Source organism: Pagrus pagrus (assembly GCF_965226575.1).
Source record: "Pagrus pagrus genome assembly, chromosome: 15".
In the NCBI taxonomy this organism is placed as follows: Eukaryota; Metazoa; Chordata; class Actinopteri; order Spariformes; family Sparidae; genus Pagrus; species Pagrus pagrus.
Window position 1 is genome coordinate 3871339 of NC_140199.1, and position 23919 is coordinate 3895257.

At 40.5% G+C, this 23919-nt stretch overlaps 3 protein-coding genes across 4 annotated transcripts; 2 read left to right on the forward strand and 1 right to left on the reverse strand.

The window, feature by feature from the left end:
- Positions 1-199: 199 nt before the first annotated feature.
- Positions 200-8251, forward strand: zc3h15 (zinc finger CCCH-type containing 15). The gene is made up of 11 exons (XM_084376070.1): positions 200-400; positions 3037-3138; positions 3498-3600; positions 3763-3915; positions 4358-4449; positions 4858-5037; positions 5529-5609; positions 5751-5813; positions 5933-6052; positions 6808-6943; positions 7089-8251. The coding sequence occupies exons 1-11, from the start codon at positions 326-328 to the stop codon at positions 7298-7300; spliced, it is 1317 nt and encodes a 438-aa protein (XP_084232196.1). The 5' UTR covers positions 200-325; the 3' UTR covers positions 7301-8251.
- rbm45 (RNA binding motif protein 45) lies at positions 5374-16337 on the reverse strand. Of its 2 annotated transcripts, none has more exons than XM_084376069.1 (11): positions 15993-16337; positions 15371-15493; positions 14812-14938; positions 14564-14701; positions 13011-13181; positions 12587-12716; positions 11795-11888; positions 11189-11346; positions 10845-10920; positions 10602-10740; positions 5374-5580 (listed from the first exon to the last, which is right to left on the reverse strand). In XM_084376069.1, the coding sequence occupies exons 1-10, from the start codon at positions 16320-16322 to the stop codon at positions 10624-10626; spliced, it is 1464 nt and encodes a 487-aa protein (XP_084232195.1). In that variant the 5' UTR covers positions 16323-16337; the 3' UTR covers positions 5374-5580; positions 10602-10623. The 2 variants fall into 2 exon arrangements, with proteins under 2 accessions (XP_084232195.1, XP_084232194.1); XM_084376068.1 differs by lacking the exon at positions 5374-5580 and adding an exon at positions 8780-9351.
- A 2269-nt stretch (positions 16338-18606) lies between these two features.
- On the forward strand, positions 18607-22118 carry LOC311270859 (cytochrome c). The gene is made up of 3 exons (XM_084376071.1): positions 18607-18716; positions 20431-20605; positions 20815-22118. Exons 2-3 carry the CDS (start codon positions 20437-20439, stop codon positions 20958-20960), a joined length of 315 nt encoding a protein of 104 aa, XP_084232197.1. The 5' UTR covers positions 18607-18716; positions 20431-20436; the 3' UTR covers positions 20961-22118.
- The last annotated feature ends 1801 nt before the right edge of the window (positions 22119-23919 follow it).

Below are 23919 nucleotides of genomic sequence, written 5' to 3' on the forward strand. Positions count from 1 at the left end.
AACGTAGATATATTTGTAAAAATAAATGATTTATGAAGGATTTCTTTGAGCCTATCCCAAGAAACAGATGTAGTTTTAATCTTTGTTCCAGCTGGTTTTCCTTAACTGGATAACTTCTATCTGTAAACTACAGTACCCGTCGTGCATCTCGGCGCGTGATGACGTCACAGACCATCAACAACTCACATGTGGCCTAGCGCCGTTGCTGTGCCGCTGTGCTAGCAACAACTGGGTAATGTGGAGCTGAGTTCCCAGCCGAAACACCACATTGAAATAAATATTACTCGGCTATACGCGTTTTTTACACAGCTGTTCCTGAGCCAACATGCCTCCGAAGAAACCCGCCCAGCCCGCGGGGAATAAAAAAACTCAAGAGAAGAAAAAAGAGAAGATTATTGAGGTAAAACTAACACGAGTTAGCATGTCGGTGTTTAGCGTTAGCTGGCAAGCTAATGTACCGTTATCGCACGCGCTGTAGGCTGGTAGTCTAATGCTAACCGGAGCTAGCATGGGAGCCAACAAGTTACACTGGCCTCTGGGCACTTGTCAACGTAACCTAACTGTTCAGGAGTCACTGTGATTAATTTACCTTCCTTCTGACAAAAACATTAATATCTGTAATTAAATTTTAAAGCGAGTTGAGCAGCTGTCAAGAAGCTAGCTGTTCACTTTGACAACTGCACTGTACCTGAGGCGGTCAAAGTGCTAGCAGGGCCGTGCCGCCGCCTGAAGAGTTCATAATCCTTCTAGAAATGTTGATTTTAAATCCCTGAAGCTATCATCTAAAACCAGGGGCCGTAACATAACATCTTTATATTGTGTTGTATGATAAGTTTGGTTGTTTTTTATGTGTGAGCGGGCATCACGACGCGAAGCGATGGGCCTGCTAACTGTCTCTGGTCGGCCCGACAGGACATGAGAGGCACCAGATCTGAGCCTGTTTCCATGACGAGCCAATAGAGAAGAAAAGTTAAACGTTTATTAAGTTTATATGAGTGTCGTTAATACCGATGTTGACTCTTGCAACCAGTAAACCTCGTTATCTTTCTGTCAGTAGTCATTACCGGCTTATTAGCGTTAGCCGCCTTTTGCTGTTGGACACAGTCACATATTGTACTGCAACGTGTTAATGTGCCAGATGGTTTGTTATCTTCTGAGTTAGTCCAAAGAGTTTATCTTCTGGTTATGTGACTCATCTGCCCTGAATATCAGAATCACCTGTCTTAATTTCAAAACGGGAAGTGTTTTTGTTGAGGAAGTTAGTGTGATGGCACTTTGTATATCAGCTCTGATGTCTCTCTAAAGAAAACTAAACTAAAATGAACACTGAGTTGTTTCTGTTACTAATGTGTGATCCAAAGCCAATACTAGTATTAGAATAACAATACTTCATACTTCTTTCCATACCACTGCAAATAGAAATAAAAGTCCTAGACACATAAAAACAGATCCTTCTGGTGGACCACCATGGGACCTGATATCGGAAAAAAATATGCTTAGTGGTAAATCGAGAGATAAAACTATGTTTTTGAGCCTGTTTCATTTGTCCCCCAAATTATACAGATGTTTGCCAACTTTAAAGATAATTCCTCAACTTTAAAAGTCAAGTAAGTGACGTTGTCTGGTTCAACGCTCAGCGGTTTCACACAAAATGCATGATATTTTACTATCTTTACTACAAACTTACACTATCTTGCAAAATTATCTTTCTTAGTTGATGAACATTGTATTCAAACAAAATAAAAAATGTGTTAGTCTCTCCTCAATGACTACTGTACAGCTTTTTTCCCGAAATTAGGACCCACGGGGAGCACCGGAAGGATGGGACTTAGCCTCTCTAAAGTCCAATAGAGCTAGACAATATGCAAAAACAAATCGTATTGTGATTATTTAGACAGATATATTTCTTTTTTGCTGAGTCTGTACCAAACAATGTTCCCTTATGTCTGGAGAATATGACTCTGTAGCATCGCAATGGTTCATTTACAACAGCATGTCATATGTGACACGTTTTACCTTCATCAAAATTGTGATTTTGCACTTCAACATATTGTGATGTTGTCCAGTAACTGTTGAGAATTCATGTGAGCCACACGCTTGCACTGGATGACATGTTAATCTGTGGCTGAATATAGTTCAATAAAAACATGTTGCCACACAACACCAGTGATCCTTCAGTTTTAACAACAGTCTGTCTCTGAAAACTCATCCTAATGTTAAACACAGTGTGCACTGGCAAATTTAGACCAGAGTCTGTCAATAGTTTTGCTAAATTAAAAACAGATCTGGAAACAATTCGTCTTGTATAATCATCAGCAGTGATTCCAGACAAATCCACCAGGGAAGGAGTTGTCACATCTGATTTATTACAGCTCTCTCCTCCTAAACAGACTTGGACAATTGCTGAGACAGATTGTTGTTGACCCGGTGGTTGTAGACAGATTAAAGCAATGTAACATAATTAATCTTTCATGCTGTGCGTTTTGCTCCTGGTGTGCTCAGAAAGCGTGTGAGCTTTGTGTTGCTGAAAGTTTCCCCGAAATCATTTATTAACCACCAGCATGTCCGATTGTTGGTGTTAATATAACCAATGAAAACAGCTGAATTATCATTATTTTGCGACTCCTATACATTGTGATAACCACAGTTTGTCACACTGGGGGAGCTGAGTCGACTAAAAGCCTGGCCGCAGTCTGCGTCAAGACTGTAAGATCTGAATTTGAGGCATGTCAGAATGTGCAGTGAATGTCTGAATTGTAGCGCTGTGCTATAAAAATAATTGTGTAAGCAGAAACACAATCTCTCGTGAAGAAAAATGTCATGCCTTCTCATGAAAATGCATCAAAAAGACGAGCAGCAGTTCAATCTGAACTTTTCCCCGTTCATCTCTTGCATTTTCTCAAAATAATTAACATAACGACTTAATTCATCTCGCAAAACCCCATAGCTCTGCTCCAAATAGTTCTTGGTTATGCATTTTTGTTTTGTTGTTGGAAGTTAATTGTGTCTGACATTTTTTTCCTATGTTTTTTCCAGGACAAGACATTTGGCTTGAAGAACAAGAAAGGGGCCAAGCAGCAAAAGTTCATCAAGAACGTCACCCAGCAAGTCAAATATGGACAACAAAGTGCCAAACAGGTTAGAAGGCAGCACTTGTTCTCAGTTGTTTCTCCACCAGGATATCAAACGGTCTTGTCTCTCTTCCTTTACTGTCTCTCCTTCTACTTCTTGTCTGATTCTACCAAATAATTATAAATGTCTGTTGTGAAAATTTCACATTTCTAAGAAACTAAAGAACAAGAAAAAGACATCTGATTATTGACTAGATTGTACCACCTGTCAGGAGGTTTTATCCACCTGGCTGTGTGATGCAAATACTGCTCCATCTGCTCAGATATCTACAACTAATCACACTACGTATTTAAACCGTTGTGAACTAATTCAATTGGATCAGATCATCTGCAAACATATGTAATTGACTGTGTTTGTGTTTGTAGGTTGCCCAGGGTGACACCGGTAAGAAGACCGATAAGAAGAAAGAGTTGGACGAACTCAACGAGCTGTTTAAACCTGTAGTCGCTGCCCAGAAAGTCAGCAAAGGTAACCAGCAACACTGTCTGTGAAAGTGACAGAAGATGAACTGATTATAACTTTTCCATCCTTTTGTTTTAGTTCTTGTGTTTTCCTTGTGTGTGTGTTCTTTTAAAATTGACCAGTGTACTAGAAAAGATAATCAATTGTTCCCTCTTCTCTTTTCTGCAGGTGTCGACCCAAAGTCAGTGCTGTGTGCGTTCTTCAAGCAGGGCCAGTGTACTAAAGGTGACAAGTGCAAGTTCAGCCACGATCTGTCAATGGAGAGGAAATGTGAGAAGAGAAGCGTCTACGTGGACGAAAGAGATGAAGACCTGGAGAAAGGTCAGTGTGTGGTGAAGGTTACTGGGATATATTATAATACAGTATAGTGCTAAGTGATGTCAGCATTTCCTCATTACGATTTAGACTTTAGATAATTAGACTGTTTGGTATAATCATCTTGAAAAGGCTAAAGTAATGAACAGAAATTCACTTTCTGACAGCTGTTTCTTCTTTCTGTTTATTTAAATTTGAATGATTCAGTATTAGTTATGTGTGAAACGAGGTACAGATGATTTTTAAACACCTGAGACCTGAAATTCACCCTGCTGATGAAGCCAAACTCCTGCTCACTAAATGCAGATTCATAGAAACACTGACTGCTAAGATGTTTTACATCGATGCGTCTGCGCCAAGAAGCACAGCTACAGTGTTAAACATTTGGTTTTATTTGTTGTAGAAGACTTTGTGTTGATGAACATGTGGCCTGTTGTGTTGTGTTTAGACACCATGGACAACTGGGATGAAAAGAAGCTGGAGGAGGTGGTCAACAAAAAACACGGAGAGGCGGAGAAGAAGAAAGCCAAAACACAAATTGTAAGTCTACTCGGAGGATGAATAATGAACACAGGCCACCGACTGATAATTGATAAAGAACTTTGTGAGGAACCCAAACTGGTTGGTTTTTTTTTCGGTCTTGACTGAAGAATCTTCAGAGCAAATAAGTCATTTTCTAGACATGTATCAGAGGTAATGAGATGAAAGGGGAATGTAGAAGTCAAGAAGATGATGAAGAGACTGGGGAATAAAATCTACAAGGGCTTCCATGGACTAGGTTTGGGCTTTTGTATATGTGTGTGTGTTTGTCCCCAAACATTTGGACCCACACGACACATGAAACTTAAAATTCATCCAGCTAAAAACATTGCTAATACAAGATGATGTCTGTTTTCCCTGTTTCCTCTCTCTCTCATTATCTTCTCTGTTGTGTCGTGTCTTCTGCAGGTGTGCAGGCACTTCCTGGACGCCATAGAGAATAATAAGTACGGCTGGTTCTGGGTGTGTCCAGGCTCCGACACCTGTATGTACCGACACGCCCTGCCGCCCGGCTTTGTACTGAAAAAAGACAAGAAGAAGGAGGAGAAAGAGGACGAAATCTCGCTGGAGGAACTGATAGAAAATGAGGTGAGGATGGATGCAGAGCAGCTTTGTGATTTGTAGTTAAGAGATGCAGAAAATACTTTGATCCAATTGTATTTCTGGGGGCTTGGATGGGATGCAAGTGAGGATGTTTCATCACTTAACTGATGTACTTTCAGATTAACAGATTCAATGTGCTTCAGACAGACACATTAACCAATACTACAATGAAATACAGTAAAACTATTATAAGATAGGCTTATTAAAACAAGTTGTAAATGTTGTAAAATGCCTGTCCATACAGATGAACTGGAAATCCAAGAGAGATCATTGTTCAATAAATACCATATATATAAATAAATAAATAAATAAATCAAACAATCAAGTGAGCCAGAGCCAGCCAGCCACCTCAGATATTATTGGACAGAAGGACCTCCACAGAGGCTACCAATGGGGCCTGACTGATGTTAGCCTGGAAGCTGTCTGTACTCTGCTCATCCTGATGTCTGTCTGTCTGTCTGTCTCTGTCCCTGCAGCGTGCTGCTCTGGGTGCTGATGTCACTCGGATCACCTTGGAGACTTTCCTGGCTTGGAAGAAGAGGAAAAGGCAGGAGAAGGTTGGAACATCTTCAGTCATTTCATTATCATCCGTTTGTCACATGTTCCTGTGAAAATAACATGTTCTGGTGATTCAGGACATGCAGTTGTTACTCCACAACTAAATCCCACATTTTCTACACTTTTAAATTGATTAATAGGTGGACAAAGCCAAAGAGGAGATGGAGAAGAAGAAGGCTGATTTCAAGGCTGGAAAAGCACTGGTGAGTCTCTTTATATATTTCATATTTGTTGTCCATTGTGTCTCATTTTACTGACGGCGTTTCCATAGCAGACATTTCCACAGTCACAACAGCTCTAATTAAATCACATGTATCTGCAGGTGAGCGGCCGTGAGGTGTTCGAGTTCCGTCCAGAGTTGGTCGACGACGACGATGCTGAAGCCGATGACACTCAATATGCCAACAACGATGATGATGATGATGAAGAATATGAGGAAGAGGTAACACAGTCACAGATTCCTGAGACTCTGCTCTCTGTACAGATCCTACCCGCCTCCAGTCAATTTAATTTAGCTTTGTGTGACTTCATATTGATTTGCGCTCTGAGGTCCTCTCACCTGAAGGAAGATGTCTCAGCACAATAACTGCTCTCAGCATTGTTTGGTGTCGAATAGAGTTTGCATTGTTGGCACAAAATATCCACAGTATAAGAGTGTGTGTGATGCAGACTCAGTGTTTCCCTGAGTTATTTCTGTTTTGCTGTGAGGTCACTGTCGTCAGGCAGTTATCTGCAGGCATGAAATACTCTGGAAAAAGGTTAACATTGATATGAAGTGTTGAAATAGTTTGAACACAGAGAACAATGAATGCATAACAAGTTTAATGCAGCAAGAAAACATTTCTCGTTCATCTTAACTTAAACAAAATGTAACTTTTTGTCCCTTAATTCCGAACTCTGGTTTCCCCGGTGGTTGTGAACATGGTACCGAAAATCAATACTTCAAGTTACTGTATCAAAGTTTAAACTTTAAGTATCATGACATCACTATTACTATATATCCCGCAGAGACTTTCAGTAGATGTTCAGTGTGTATGTTGTTTAAAAGTCACAGGGTTTAACAACAGCACACTGGTACAATAAACCAAACGCAGAGAAACTGTACCAGTTTACTCTCCCTGATTCTCTTCATGTTGTTATAACATCTGTCTTGTGTCAGACTCCTGTTTTAAACCTTACTCACAACTTTTATTTCAGATTAATACAACAGAAGTCCAGGACATAGACATATCCCGATTTGTTCCACAAGAAGTTGACCACACAGGCATTACCGTAGCAGCCACGGACCGATTCACATCTCGGAAGAAGACTCAGCCTAAAGGAACAGACGACGGTAAGAAAAATGAGTCGACGTCAACACTAGCCGACACATTTTGTTTTAATCATCATTTAAGATGACCTCAAAGAAAAACACTAAAGCACAGTGTGAGAACTTTTGATGCACAAACATTAATAAAACATTTTCTTCGCCTCCACAGAGGAGCAGCTGAACGGAGCTTGCGGTGGCGCCGAGGCCAACGGGCTTTCGGGAGCGGAGGGAGGCGGGGAGGACGGAGAGGACGGGGAAGGGGATGACGACGAGGAGGAGGAAGAGGAGGAGGAGGAGGTACCGGTGGATGAGAACCTGTTCACGGGAGAAGATCTGGAGGAGCTCGACGAGGAGCTCAACACACTGGCGCTGGAGGACTGAGAGGGAGCGCGTGAGAGGGAGGGAGCGAGCGTGAGGTGGATGTTAGGACGGACTAAGTGACAAAGGGATGGACTGATGGATGCATGGAGCTAAACAACAAAGAGACCAGATGTTTGAACGATTTTAAAATTTCAGAGACTCCAGTATTAAAGCCTGATTATATCATGACATCACTGCCTGTCTCTGCCCCCTCTGTTTCTGTAACGCCCCTCTCACATGCCACCATGTCCTCGGCTTTCTGTCCATTGGGTGTCCAGATTTCCACAGCAAGTCCAATTAGGGTTAATCAGGGCCAACTCCTCATGAATGTGTCAGAATTTCCATCACAAGAGAATCAGGCAGCGGTCGTTGTGCACTCGTTGTTGCATGACATCGAAACAGAAATTACTTTTTGAAATTAGGCTTCAAGTGCTTCTCTACATGATCAGTTAAATATTGAATTTGATTTGCAGAGTGAGACAATGTAAAGACTTCAAAATGAAAGCACTATACTCGTGAGATTGTACTGTGAGATAAGACTTAAATAAATGATCGATGGATGTTTGACAGCTGTTAAACTGTACAGGTTATGTGAAAAATGAACAGGAGTGATTCTGTTCTAAGAAACTGAATCTGTTCATATCTTCATCAGCTCTCATACCAAAATCAAAGCTGTAGTTTGAGGATTGCACTTTCATCTTTCTGGGTAAGATTGTTTTCCCCTCAGCAGGTCCATATCATTTATCTGAACTGAAAGCCCTGTTGAAAATTCTTGTGTTATGGAAATTTCATGTAACTTTTTGAAGGAAAAGTCCAGTCACAGCCTCTAAGATGTCAACCCTGTTTCTCAGATCAGATTAGTGCTGTAATGAAGCCCCAGAGGGGAAACCAAAAGGTCCCATTATCAGCCCGGTATTGTAAATAATGTTCTCGAGTTGCCTCCTTAAGAAATAAAAAAATACTGTACATCCAGTGTGCGTCTCTTTGATGACGAATGACAACGGGGAAGGCGTGACGTGTATTGATAATCTGAAGCTCCGCTCTCATTGTTCTCAGCTCTAACTGCTATTCAGATTCTCTCTCACAGTGCAGTTTTCCACCACGTGGGCAACTCTATTCATCTAAAAACCCACCGGCTTAGCAGCCAACAGCAGAGTAGCAGTAAAGTATACAATATATTAAAGTCTTGGTGAGCAGTTGTCGATGTTGCTGAACCAGAACAAGTGAAGATTCAGATTTTTTAACCTGATCAATGAAAAAAAGTCTAATTTGTGATTTGATAGACTTGTTATGCGTCTGATTCGATTCCATTTCCCAAATTTGTCCTAATCTTTATTACACTTTTCCGTGTACAGATCAAAGTAAAACAGCCGAAGGACTTTCAGAAAACAGACAAATAAGATTCAAAGATGAATTTAAAAACCATAACATTTTTGAAAACCATAACTGTCAACAGTTATTCGTTAGGAAGCTTCAAATGAAGAGACGAGACAGGAAGAATGGTGTGTTCAACTGATCTTTATTTTTACTGAGACAAAAAAAAAGTTCACATTTTGATAAATGCCTTCAAACTGAGCTCAACATTAACATACAGGGCATACTATGAGAGAAAGAAGGAAACGAGAAAACAAATCCTGTTTTCTAGCTTATCAACAGCCTCCTGTACTTAAAGAAAATGCAGCCAAACACCTGACCTACCATGTGAGATATTTTAACTTAAATGCTTTCATCAGTAGTATGTTGATGAATCATGGTGAACTACTGCTGTAGTTGTACATTGGTTAGTCCATCTGACACGAGCTAAAAGCAGTCTCAGGATTGAAAAATAAAATGCGTGAAAGAAGCGTGACACTGAGCACAGCTACACATACTCACATTGTCGTTCACAGACTATAATGATAAAGACTCCATTGTAGTAAGATGCTACTGTGGTTTTATGAGTGAGTCACAGCAAGGTCACTGGCCAGAGGTATGGTCAAACAGGTGTTAAAGGTCGTGTCAGAGGTCGGGAGACGGTCTTGATGTCGGTCGGTCGGTCAGGTCAGGTGTCATTGTGTCATGACAACAGTCGCCTAGGGAACAAGAAGCTGCAGTGTTATTCACAGGAAGAGAAACATCAGAAACTTGTTGACATCTTGTCAGCCTACGAAGCGCTTTCCTTAAAAATAGCAGAAACAGATTTACAGCAATGTGGAAGACTGCGGGCGGACATGTCAAGGCGGGAGAAGCTCTCGCACACAGTCTACGCAGGTTTGCAAGTAAACCATGTTTGCTATTCTAGATTGTGTATTAAGGAATAACACATCTATCACCCTTTAACAACAATGGTGCTACACTTGAGTATAATGTCGTACCACTGTACTATTATTATTATTATTTAGGGGAAGACCTGCTGCTAACGAGCTTTCTTTGTTTAACCTGTTCTCATTCTAGTCATGCCTCATGTTTTATATCATATATACGTGACACAAACAGAAAATGCACAGTGATTGTGAGTCTGTGTTCAGATATAGTTTCAAAAAGGATTTGGTAACACTTCATTTTACAGCTCCACAAATTTCATGGTAAGTAGGTGGAAATTACCAAGTAACATATATATAGTAACATAACAATTGTGCAGAACAGCTGCAGAAGTTGGCCAGAAACTAGCTGGATATTAAAGATGAAAAAAATGGAGTATGGAAACGCCACAAGGGGGAGACAAAATGTTCATACTCCGGCTTTATGCAGAAACCAGTCAGACATTTCCTGGAAATTTATTAAAGAAATGACCCGCTATTTATGAACTGCTTGTTGTAAAATAGCAGAAGGTAATTTTCAATAAATATAAATCTGTTTAAATATATATACACGTCCGTGTGGCAACAATAAACAGTCTGATGGGAGTGCTGTCCTTTTGTTTATTCACTTCAAGAGGGATTCAGCACCCCCTACTGAACGTTTATACATGAGTTGAGCGCGTTGTCTCTTATTTTAATAAATATAAATGAAATATATAATTTCAAATATGTTACTCGGTAATTACCACCTACTTACCATGACATTTGTGGCCCTGTAAAATTAAGTGTTAGCCCATCTTTCATATGCTAAATTAAACTTGGTTGACTGTTTCGTTGATGTCTTTCCTAGGTGATCACTGGTCAGTTAACATGTCGACCTGAAGCATATTTTCCTACTCAACAATCTGAGAAATGTGCCTTTTCTGCTGTGTGTACTGTATTTATAGTATACAGTATATAATACATCGTTACCAAAATACTTTGGTACCCTATTCTCCAGTTATTAACACTGGTGTTCCCTGCAGCAGATATTTGGCACTTACCGGTCATTTTTGTCACGTGGTCCTAGTAGGTCCGGAGACGTTTGTGAGATTCCTCTCTGGGAGGATCAGCCAGCATCACCTTCATCTTTACTCCGTTGACGACCCGACCGTGGAGAAGCGCCAGGGCGTCTTCTGCACACTGAGAGGAGAGAGATAGGGAGAGATTAACAAATCAGGATGAAAGGGAAATTTATTGAGGGGGAAATACATGATTTGGTTTTAAATGCAGAAGCTCAGATTCACCTGTTTGTCTGCATACTTCATGTATCCGACCTTTCTTCCAGGAACCAAATGGACCTCAATGAGGGAACCAAAGCGACTACAGAGACAGGCAGAGACAGACAGAGACAACATTTAGTTGTAAAACAGGAACATTTGATGAAGCTGATTGTCTGGATCATCGTTTACACAGCAACATTACATCAAAGCTTGGAGTTTTCGTCAATTGAACCTCTGAATGAAACTAAATGAACTATTATTTTCACCATATGCTCATTTTTTTAAGCATTTTGTGACATTTATGGAAGAATGTATATTTACAATGTTATAATTAAGTAGAATTATGAGTCAACACATGGGACATTTACCAGAAAACATCCTCCAGCACATCTGGGGGCAGCGGGGAGGGGCTGAACACAACAAACAAGCGCTCCTTCGCCTTGCTGTCGGGGGGAGCGAGCTTCTTCAGAGGGGGCAGGTTGACGTCTGTCTGAATCCGGGACATTGGGGCGATTGTGGAGAAGCCCTGGTGGATACCGACAAACACACCCAGGATCAGTGATTCAGCTAAAACATTTGGATTTGCTGTCCAAAAACCAGTTGGTCAAATGTTGTTTTATCATTATGAACATCAGTTTCCAGGTTAGGCGTGTTCAATGTTGTGTAATTAGCAACTGTTATTACATTGATTATTTAATCTGTAAAGTGTTGTAGGTGGCCTGAAGGAATAATTACCCAGGAGAGTAATTAACCTTAAGTTGTTATTTACAAGAAGTAGTTATGTCGATTACATCATCTCTCTAATGTGAGACCACCGCAAGAAAAATGTAAATCTAGAACAACGGAGCTCACAAACATAATTCTGATATTCTGCTGAAATATAATCAATTTGTGAAGAAAGCAGTGGCTGTAGCAAAAGTGGCATAATAAAGAGATAGAGAGGAGAGTGATCTGACACATCTTAATGTACTCACAGTGGGTTTCATTACTTGGCTGGTGGAGGGTCCGTTCCACACTGCAGACATCATCTGTGCTGCAACAAACTGCATCGCCATCCGACCTGCAGGACTGCACACAGAAACACAAGGCCTGTTTCAAGCTGATCTTCAAAGCTTTATACCCATTCAGTTGTTGCTGTGTGACCAAACTACTTACTGACTGGGCTGCATACAGACAGACCAGGAAACAGTCCATCACATTTCTAATTAAAACTACTTTGTGTCTCTCAGATTTTTTTTAGGTCAGTTTAAACCTTGTTGGGTGATTTGTGACAATGTGAAGTTACATGAGTGTAGAGGTAGTGCCATTTATGTGACTACGCCCAGGTTAGCATACTGACCAGGCTGCTTTTTCAACAACACTTTCTTTAACACAATGGTTCATGTAAGATAATCCTCCAAGTCTCAACTATGTGGTGCCAACCACCTTTGCTGCTTCAGACTACGTGCTTCTTTGTTTACTACACAAAGACTTCCCGATTCTTTTCTTCTTCATCAGGGCTTCACACAGGGAGAACAACTGCCCGGTCACTGTGGCCCACAGGGGTAATAGTCACATTCAACCGTGAATATCTAACAAATAGAACGTGACCCAGAAGACTTCTAGAGAAGGTTACTATTAATTACCAGTGGCATTTTGGTCCCAGTTTTTTAATTAATGTATGTATATATTAACTTTAAAGGGCATTTCTGTTGTGTGACCCTTCTGAAGTGTTTACTGGCTTTGTGTATTAAGTATATACTGTACAGTCATGTGTGTGTGTGTACCTGCTGCGGTCCTCCCCGTCGTCAACAAAATTGACTGCCAGTCTGTTGCCAGGTGGGTATTCAAAGCCATTCAGCTTTTCTTTGGCGTAAAGCGCTGATCCAAGATTACTGTAGCGGATCAGAGCATGACCTGAGGGCAGAAAAACAGCCAACAGGATGAGTTTCAAGCAGAATACTTCAAGTTTAAAGTCACATCAACATAGACTAGATGAATTACAATCTACAGTTAGAACCATTTTATTTATTTTGTGTTTTGTTGCCACAGGTGGAAAACAACATGTTGTTGAAATAATCTCCTCTTCTTTAAATTAGGATATCAACATTTTAACAGTACTTAAATCTCAGCGAAGACATCTCCTTTTCAGACAGCTGAGAAAAACTTTCTCTGGATGAGTAAAGCTATACTTTGTGTTTAATCGCTCACCTTTACTCATTCCATAAGCGTCTCTCTGCAGCTCGCAGTACTCCATGCCAGGAATGAGGTCAAATAGAGCAAATATCTGCTCCTGTGTAAGTGCAGCTCGCGTTGAGATCATCAGGCACCGCGTGAAGTCGCCCGAGCGGTAGTCCATTGTCTGGTAGCTGCCAGGGTCGGCTGTGGAGGGAAGACACCAGGGTCAATAACAGAGACGACTGCAGCTAGGGATTCCCATCAGAGAGCTTTGAGAAGAGACCATTTCCAGTTTAATCAAGTGTTTCTGTTAAGTATCACTGAAAAAGAAAAATCCTAATAGAGACTGTGAGCCTCCTCATTCACCTCTTCAATCTAACCGGTTGTCTCTTCACCATTTATACACAAACATTTCCTTTAGTGACATCCTGCACAAAACTAACAAATCCAGCTTTAAGTTCACAGTTGATTTGAATAACAATTAACAGGCTGACAGACATCTACTCTGATAATATACCTGCCTCCCTTTCTGGCAAGTCTCCTCTGAACTGCTCACCCTCCTGTCGGGTCGACATTCCTTCTCAATGACTAAGACTGAGAAGGAATGTCAATGAGCTTGTTCTCAGTACCAGTAGATGGCTTATCAACAGTGTCTTAAGCCACTTATCTTTATTAAAAAGTGTGACATGCATTAATTATATCTATGGTTACTTGCTAGCAGTCGTCTTCCCTGCCTTTGCTGGTGCACTGCTGTGTTTCTTGGCACGCTACTGCCACCTGTAGATCATTGGAATAACATGAAACTCCCCCGAAAACAGGGACCCATTCATGAAAACATTGCTCCATGACACTACTAAAAGTAAACAACTCCAGATTACATTTAAAATTAGCTACTGGTTACTTGTTCTGAACAGTCCTACAACACATCAAAGGTTTGACGTTAAATACTGATATGACTTAAATGCTGGGGCCCAATCGTGGGCTTGAGATTAGGACTTCATATCCTGATACAGGTGATTTCATGAGGAGATAAAGGTACATATCACTTTAAAGAGCATTTTATATAAATTTAATGAATACGTAGATCAAATGATCACACAGAAGGGCCTTTTTCTTGATATATTTTGTCCTCCAAAAAACACATATTTCATGATTGTCTTCGTTTATTTAGTAAATTTATGCAAATGTTCCATTAAGGATGGAATAAAATATGAAGTAATAAAATTAAAAAGGGGGTTAAGAAACACTTTTCAACTATAAATACAAACACAATAAATATAGGCCTTAAATTTTGAGGACGGTTCTGCAGCATAATTTGCAGAGTGCAGTTTTCTGGTCCTTGTCACACTTTTCAAACTCAAACCACAAGTGTCACATTCACTCCGTGATTGTTTTTATGCCATGCAGAAAAACACAAAACATCGTCCAAATTACCAAAGACCTGGACTCTAAATAAACAATAGAGCATAATATAAATCAATAGCTGTTTTTCTATGTCACAAGATGTACATCGCCACATCACACAGCCCTGAATCCAGATAAAACAGAAAAGAAATACTGAATGAAGAAGTCAAACAACTGCGTACCCATAGGGAGAGCATACTGGTTCATCCCGTCGTTACCACCACCACCACCGCCCATGTAATCAACTCTGACTGGTCCCCCGGAGTAGTCTTCTGTTGAAGAAGCCTTGGTGCGAGGTTCAGCCAGGATGGCCCTGTAAGCTAATAACACCACCAACATCATCAACAACAACAACAACAACAACAACAACAGGACAGCTCTGAGTCAGTACATCTTCCTGCAGCAGTATAAGATTTGGACACTGGCTTACCTTTGTCACAGTTTTCTATAGCGATGGCAGCTTGAGAGGGTTTGTAGTATCTCACGTAGCCGAGTCCTTTACTTTCCCCTGTGGTCTTATTCTTGATGATCACGCAGTATTCAATATCACCGTACTCCTGAAGGAGACAGACAGAGGCAACAGCCAGAAATTACAGAATTTGTATTCTTCTTTCTAAACTGGTTATTTTGCATTACACGTTACTTACAAGTGTTTAAAATAATCGCCAACTTTTTATGATATAATTGGAAAGTTTGAGCTAGTTTCAAGTCCGAAAAAAGTCAAAACTCTCCGATTACAGCTTCTTAAATGTGAATAGCTTCTGGTTTCTTTCATCCTCCATGACAGTAAACTGAAAATCTTTGGCTTGGGGAGAAAACATGTCATTTGAGGATGTTATATTGGGCTTTGTAAACTCTGTTAGACATTTTTCATCATCATCTGCCATTTTATGGACCAAACAACTAATCGATTAGTTGGGAAAATAATCAATAGATTAATGGATGATGAAAATTGCTGTTGCTGTTAGTTGCAGCCCTAGTGAAATTACTTTGAATGTCTCTTTAAGGTCGTCCTCTGAGAAGGTTTTGGGGATCATGACAAAGATCCTGGTCAGCTCCTCGTCCTCAACGTCTCTGTGTCTTGTTGAAGATCGTGACTGAGCAATAAACACCTACACAACCAAGAAGAGAAGGGGAAAAGGGTTACAAGTGCAGCCTAAAAAAAACAAACAAGATGTTTCCTCAGTAGGGCGTAGTTTGAGAGGAAAGTGGAACAGCCTTAACAACTGAGATAAAAATTTCTGGACAGACAAGACAGACAAGTTATTGAAGTGTTCATTTTCGTTTATTTCGGGCCCCAAATCAAAAGTAGTTTCACTTCAGCTGGACTGAAGCAGTAACAGACATATTAAATACTTCAGCAAATAACACATTAGCTACATGCAGTGCTGGAAACCTTAGGAGTCTGTAAGAAAATGTGTTTTTGTGTAATTGTGTAATTAATTCGAACTGACCCTTTAAATACTGGAGTAGCTAACGTTAACGCCCCTTACGTAGCATGCTAGCAAGCTAACTAGTGAGCAGACCTAACGTCTTTTGTGATTCGACCGTTGAACTTAAACTTTAGAGATATTAACAGTAAACGTAATTAAACCTGTAAGTTTGTGTTACCTTAATGGGTTTGGTCCCCTCCATCAGCACTTTGCCGTGCATTTCCTCCATGGCCAAACAGGCCTGAGAAGACTTAGCGAACTTCACATAGCAGATTCCTTTGGACTCCTTTGTCTGCTTATCTTTGACCACCCAAACCCCCTGAATGTCCCCGAACACAGAGAAATTCTCCCGGAGTTCATCTTCGGTTATCGACCGACTGGTAACCGCGAAAAGCCGACTGTTTGGAGGGTCGTCGAGGTTCTCGATCCCTTGTTTAGAGGGATACTCCTCCATCTTTGTTTTCTGCTCAACAGAGTACTGCCGGAGAGCCGTTGGTGCTGCCTTCATGTGCTCGTCGGAACTTCCTGTTTCAATTTGGAACTTCGGGAATCGCAACTGAAACGGTGGAGACACCGAGATCCAAAGATGGCTACTCGTCGTGAAGCGTGAGTAAAAAATGTCATTTGATATAATCTTTAAATGTGTTGACCACGAGTGTTTTATGACTTAATGTAGTCTTGGCATAAATTAGTATGTTAATTGTGTTAATTCTTACAGTTCTGAATCTATCAGTGGACATGTAGTAGATCGCAAAGACAGTGGCCAACACTGCCACCTGCTGTACGGGAGGTGTAACTGCACCCCTGGGTTCTTACAAAAGGATGCTGCAGAGAGCTTTTGTAACTCACCAGCTGTGCAGGAAGAAGTCACATCCTTTACTGAAGAAAAATACCAACATCATATTGTAAAAATGCTCCATTACAAGTAAAAATCCGTTTACTTAAGTAAAAGTCTGTACATATAATCAGAAAAATGTATCCTACTGAAAGTATTAAAAGCAAAAATAGTCAATGTAGAAATGACCCCTGTGACTGATATATTATTAGATATTATTTATTAAGGTTAAGGTTATTGAGGTTATTATGATTTAAACGATTATCTAAATAGTTGCCTGTAAATCGATTGATTGACTAATGATTTCAGCTCTACTTGCTCATGTTTTAATGTTTAGCTGTGCTAAAATCTTAATCTGTAAAGACCAAATTCATCAAAAAAAAAAAATGTAGTGGATTAAAAAGTACATGTCATGAATGGTACGTTGAATTAAATATGGGCTATTACATTACTAACCCACATAGCATATTACACACACATAAGTCTGTCAGCTGATGTTATGGCATCAGAGGCATGTGACTCTTTTGTCGGGTTGGGGTGAGGGTCTCAGGAATGATCTATAATTGTGCCACCGTGTGTGTGGGTGGGTGTGTGGGTGTGTGGGTGGGTGGGTGTGTGGCTCTGTGTTATAGCAACTGCTGAGCAATCCTCTTGAGGACAAATGTTTAACCTCGATTCCAAAAGGTAAATAAAGACATAATTAAATAATTTGCAAACAAACTGTGTTTACCGACGACAGTTTTACGAAGTGTTCCTGAACACGTCTGTTATTCAACTGTGTGCCCCATCCTGTGAAGACTGAGCCTTTTTAGCATGCCCCTTTCATACCCAATCATAAAACTATCACCTATTTACCCGTGAAATGTTCCAAACAGGTGTTTTTGGAACATTTCACAACTTTCACAGCCTTTTGTTGCCCCTGTGCCCAATTAGTTTGAAACATGTTGTCAGAATCACATTCAGAATAAGTACATATCCACAATAATCATTGAAGTTGATGAGGTAAAACTCAAAATATTGTCTTTCCACCTTTTTTTTTGGAGTCTCACAATGTCAGCATTACCACTGTGTAACTAATATGTTGCATAGACCTGTGTTGATCTATGTGATATTGCTGTTAATAGTCTTGTACCAGACAGAAATATTAGAGTTTTAGCATACAGAAGATAAGTCTGACCAAGTCACCTCAACTGAACTCTGACCCAGAATGAATTTTAATGTGTGATAGAGAATAGATCATATTTGACCTTGACTTCCTGTTTATAAAATGCTTGTTACAGAGAAGATTGGAAGTTTTCTGATGTTTTTTGTGAAATATGAATTAATGAATTACTGTCTGGACTTGGCATCCTATTATTAATAATATTTTTTTTAAAAATCATTCAACCACCACTAGAATAGCTTGGATGCCCAGCAACATGTGTGCCTAAACTTTTTTTTATTAAATAGCCAAAAATATTAAGATTTGTTGAGTTTTTCCTATATACCCACAGTCTTGGAACTGTAATATAATGGATAAACTACATTTTATATATATCCAAAATGATAAGATAATGTAATTTGTCCATTTTGACAGTAAAGAAACGCACATTTTATAGCCCTTATATAGCCTGTGCGCGCCTGCAGGTGCCTCTGTCGTCACAATGGAAGTTGGGGAATGCGACAAGTTGCGGGTACCAGTACCACTCCACACTTCTCGCTTCCTTCACTGGACCCTTGTTCCATCCCTTACGGAACTAGCGACAACGGCAACATTGTGTCACCATTTTTGATTTATCAGAGTTTATTTGAGCTTTGTTCCCCCCAAAAAACAGCTATTTTCTAAGTAAAACGAAGCACATAAAGTCGGGTAAGGAAGCGCCTCCTTATAAAAACGGGACGCGGCCGGATTGAAGTCACCGCGTCAGGATTCAGACGCCCTGCACGTGATTGGATGATGACGTCAAAAGCCGGTGCCTCTAAAGTGAAGTGACCTTCTTTACGACCGACAGAAACCGCTCACCGGCCGAGAGAAGCAGCCTGCACCTGCACCCGAGTGATTTTATCCCCGCTCATTTTAACCAAAAGGTAAGCTTTTATGCCTCTCATTGAGAGGATATATGAAACAAAGGCCTGCTTTGTGGCTTTATTAGTCAAAATGATGCTGAATTAGAAGGAGGGAGATGCTGGGCGGCTGAGTCCCAACGGAAGATTCTAGTAACGTTAGCCGCCATGTTGGTGAATAGCCCGGTTGCTCGCTTTACGTGCATTAAAGCGTTCATCAACGTAGCCCGTTATTTAAGTGTGATGCGGTGTGTTTTTAAAGGATTGTGTAATTGTTGGGAAGATTTATATATGAGCTCATCAATCGTGCCCGCTATCCGCTTGATTCACCTGTTTAAGCTAATACCTCTGAGCCGAGTGCGAGCCTTCCTACGCCGACATTGAAGCATCCTTGACAACCTGGATGGGGTGACACATCTCCGGCTAACCTTACTAGCAGGCTAGCCAGACCAAGCTAACCTAGCTCAGTGAGCTTTGCCCTTTCACATAGAAAATGTCAAAACCATATTAGCTGTCTGTGATCAGAAGCTGCTTTCAGTTTCTAGTGACAGTGCTGTGTCCTTGGTGCTTCCCTAGAAGGATGTGTAGCCCGCCATGTTAAATGGCTGTGTGGGCTGTGGCATATAAGCTAACTTAACCTTCCTCTGTACCTCAGATGGTACACATATATAAAGATCTGTACAGTTACATGTTATTATATAACTCCAGATCCACCTGCTGCAGTCCTTTTAATTCATGGACGAGCGGCCTTTAGCTAATAAATGCGATAAGAAGTCATTGTTTGGTAGATAGTTTATCTAATTCAGATATGAGTGTTGTAAATCGCTCTTTATATGTCAGCTTTCCCCAGCTTTGAGTGTCACATTTGGCTGGTTGACAGTGTCAGTCGGGCTGCTGCGGGTGAACACGACCGAGGTCACGTCAGGACAAGACACACCGGCTGCGCTAAAATCTGCAGCGTACCCCCTTAAAATGTTGCCTGGTGATATTAAAGCTGTATCTCAGACAACGAAGCATCACTATTATTGTTACAGTGGAGGTCAAGATTTTTAGTTAGCGTGTTATTCACGCATTGTAAAGGCTTCCTGGTTGGTATTATGAGGAAGGAACGAGGGAAACACACGCTGGCACCTGTCTGTCCTCTGCCACACTGGCATGTATCATTAACCCACCTTTAGCTAAGTACATCAACAGTAGCTCGTTTAAACTCACTGGCTTCCCTCTTCAACAGCGACATGTTAAAGCTGTACCCTAATGGCGGGACACCGTTAAGATAAACCGCATTTACTCGACAAGCCTGGCAGCTCTTCTGGTAAAGTAACCCGAGCTGAGGCTGGCTGTGCTCTAAAGAATGAGACGCTGTTATTAACTGTGGTATAACGGGAGCGAGTGGAGGCTAAGCTAATGTGTTTTCTATTAAGGGTGGTTTCCTGCGAAGGTATGTTGTTGGATTTCCTTGAAATGACCTCGGCAGGCTGCCGGTGCACAGGAGGGGAATGTCACGACTCGCCAGAATGCAATATAAAGAAAGCGGTGCAGATAAAGTTGTCTCCTTACACGACCTTCACAAGATGGCGACGGCCAGAGCAGAGCTGTGAATGAGCTTCCTGTCATAACTGTGGTCTATGAATAGAAAACATCTAAACACACGTATTATTCCAGTGTGGATAGGATTATTACAACTTGCTCACTTTTTTTTCTTTCTGTTCTCTTTTCCTCTCTTTTCCCTTTCCTTCAGCTGACTATGGGAGACATCGCCAAAGGAAAGAAGGCTTTCGTCCAGAAGTGTGCACAGTGCCACACAGTCGAGCAGGGCGGCAAGCACAAGGTGGGCCCCAACCTCTGGGGTCTGTTCGGACGCAAGACCGGGCAGGCAGAGGGCTACTCATACACAGACGCCAACAAGAGTAAAGGTCAGTCCACTAGTGGTTGGATGAACAAGCGAAGAGGGGAGACATCAAGATACATAAGATGTTCTGTGTAATAATGGGACATAACTGTAATATCTCAAGAAAAGCCACTTAGCTACTGAGCTAGTGGTAGTTTTAAAAAAAAATAATGCTTAAATAATTTATCCTGCTTTCATCATCATTTGATCATTTCATTTTTTTTCTCTGCGCAGGTATTGTGTGGGCTGAAGACACCTTGATGGAGTACCTGGAGAACCCCAAGAAGTACATTCCTGGCACCAAAATGATCTTCGCTGGCATCAAGAAGAAGGGAGAGCGCGGGGACCTCATTGCATACCTTAAATCAGCGACATCATGAAGAAGTAGTCATGAAAATCAGAATATTTAATGTCATTTTATTGTTTTTGTTTATTTTTAGGCTTGCACATGCTTAACATGGTTTTATGTTTAGTCATTTGTACATAAGATTAATATATATTGTCCAAGGTTAGAAAAGTGGCACATCTTGTGAGCCAGCGAGTTCACAGCAAGTGTCATTTTCTCTTTCAATGTCAGGGTGCAAGCAATAGTTCAAGTGGCTTAACATAAAACCACAGTCCTTTTTTTGTTTTTTGTCAATCGGTACTTTGACTCTAATGAGAAGAGCAACAAACAAATCACATCATTTAAATGTATAAAATGATAGGTTACCTGACCTGTCACTCATTCTGTTTTCAATGACAACACTTGTCCTGTACTTTCTGCTTGGAGAGCCGCCCGCCATCAACCTCATTTGTAAAACTATGACGGTAAAAACATCTAGTATCAGTTACATCAGAGTGATAACGGTTGGAGAGCTTGGGACTTTTGGTGGTTAACTGGTGCTGATTATCAATATACTGCCAGCTTTCATGACAGCTGGAGTTTCTAACCTTACAAGAAGTGACAGCGTTATTTACCTGCACTCCCTCTGATCTAACCCTGTGGTTAGAAACTCCCCCTTTATGTGAATGCTCCTTAAATTTAACACACTTAATATTAAGTTAGTGAAGCAGCCCCTCTGAGCTCCTGTTTTTACCCCCTGCTGTCATTCGACTCTGTACGAGTTTTTTAAACATTGTACAAAGTGTGACTCACTGTTATCTGCCTCTTTACAGCTAAGAATTGTGGGGTTTGAGTGCACATTTAATGCCTAAAACCGTCACCATGCTGAGATCTCTACAGTGTGAAATCGGCTGCAATTCAGTCACCATGCCTAACAATGTAGTGGAGCTACTGTATTATATAAGAAACCCATCGAGGGCACCATCTAGAGGGAAGGAAGACTTTGTTATTTACCTGGTTTCACAGGCCTGGAAGAGTGTCGTTTTAACTTATTTTACTACAATCTGAGACTGAATCTATACCATGTTTTGATGGGGCTGCTTGCTCTTGGTGCACATGAATATTATTATTATGTGGTAGCTATGTTATGTAGTTGTGGGCAGGATGGATGATGGATCAATTAAAAGTAAAACGTCCAAAAATATAAACCCGACTGGTTGTCTCTTCATTTTTTGTCTCCAAGTAACACTGCTTGATATTTTCTAGTGACAAGTGGATTAAATCATTCAGAACAATATTAAATGATAAATATTCTTTCCCTTGGTGAAATAAAACTGGTATAAAGACTGGGTGTAAATTACTGAATTCCCTTCAAATGAAATTATTTAATTTGCTCCATTATATTTGATTTAACCATCTTTATTAAAACCATTTTCTTCAGATAAAACCAGACCGATTTTCCGATGATCTTTTTGCAGCTGTATTGAATTTCGACTGCTATATTAAAGGGAAAATGATCTTAAACGCTCAATATTCTTATTAAATCTTTTCTAAAATCATTTACTGAAAGGAACAGTTCGCCCAAAAAATGAGAATTCAGTCATCACCCACTCACCCTCATGCTGATGGAAAGTGTAAAACAACAATAATGAAAACATAAAATGTCTCCATACAGCTCGTCCAGTGTAATCCAAGTCTCCAGAAGCCCCAAATTGATTTAAAAAATAAATTTTTTACACCCTGTTTAAAGCTGGAATCTTCAATGTAGCTGCTCGAGGTGTAAATGACGTCTTCCAAATCTTGGCATCTGGTCTTCTGGAGATTGCAATTACTATTGGTGAGCTGAATGAAGCCATTTTGTGTTTTTTGTTGTTTCTTTATATATATATTTTTTTTAAAAACCTCCCCATCTACTTCAGTTGTTTATGAGAATGCTGCAACACTGTTTTGCTGTGAAGCTCCCGAAATGTTTTGTGGACTACGAAACTTTATCCAACTTTCCAACGACTTGAAAGTGAGGAGATAATGTCTAAATGTTCATTTTTGGGTGAACTTATCCTTTAAAATGTCATACAAGAAGACCTTCACTGTCTTCTCTTTAGATCAAACCAGAGAAACTTCAATCTGGCTCCTGATTCTGGCCTTGTGAGCGTGTTATCAGTGTAATGAGGCGAATGTAATCCTCTAATAACAAAATAGTAAACTCATTAAGATACTGTTTCAATAGACAAAACAACTTAGGGACTTAATTGTTTCCTGTTTAGAAGGCGTGGATCAGATTAGATTTCACCACAGCTCATGAAAACATCATTTTCTGTCCCTTCGTCCTGTGCTAATGGACATCATGACTTCTAGCTGAGTTGGACTTAACTCCCCTCTATGACAGCCACGCCTGCTCATATACAGCGTAATGTTATATAATCCTCCACTGCTCGTGAGATCTTTCTAGGAACTGTGCCAGCTGAGGACAGCTCAGGTCCTGTCCCCTGTCACGTTTCCTCCACCCGATCAAAGCTCAGTGTGCAGCAGGGACGTGACTGGATCAGTCCGGATCAGTCTTCAAACAAACTGCCTGACTGCAGCAGGCTGCGCACATTTAGGTTATTTGTGCTGCTGGGCTGGAAACTCATTAAAATTATATGAGGAACAAGTTTGCGGAAAAACCATAATCAAGATAAACATCTGTTACGGAGCACTATGTTCCACCTAATTACATACTTTCATATGGAGAAAGCCATAAGTACAGTGGATTGTGTCTGTAAAGTAGCTCTGGTGATCACAATGGTTCAACATGTCTTCATCCTTATTAAACAGTCTGTATCTTTGTGTAATATACAGAATATGAAGAAACACAGCAGCCTGAAGGACAGACTCACGAGGACTTAGTAACACCTGGTGGTCAAAGTGGTTGTTATTATTATTATTAGAAAAAGCATTATGTCACACTGACACTCTCGTAATGAAAGACTGAAGAACATGGCTCTCGTAACTGGCACAGGGAATACGACCCAGAG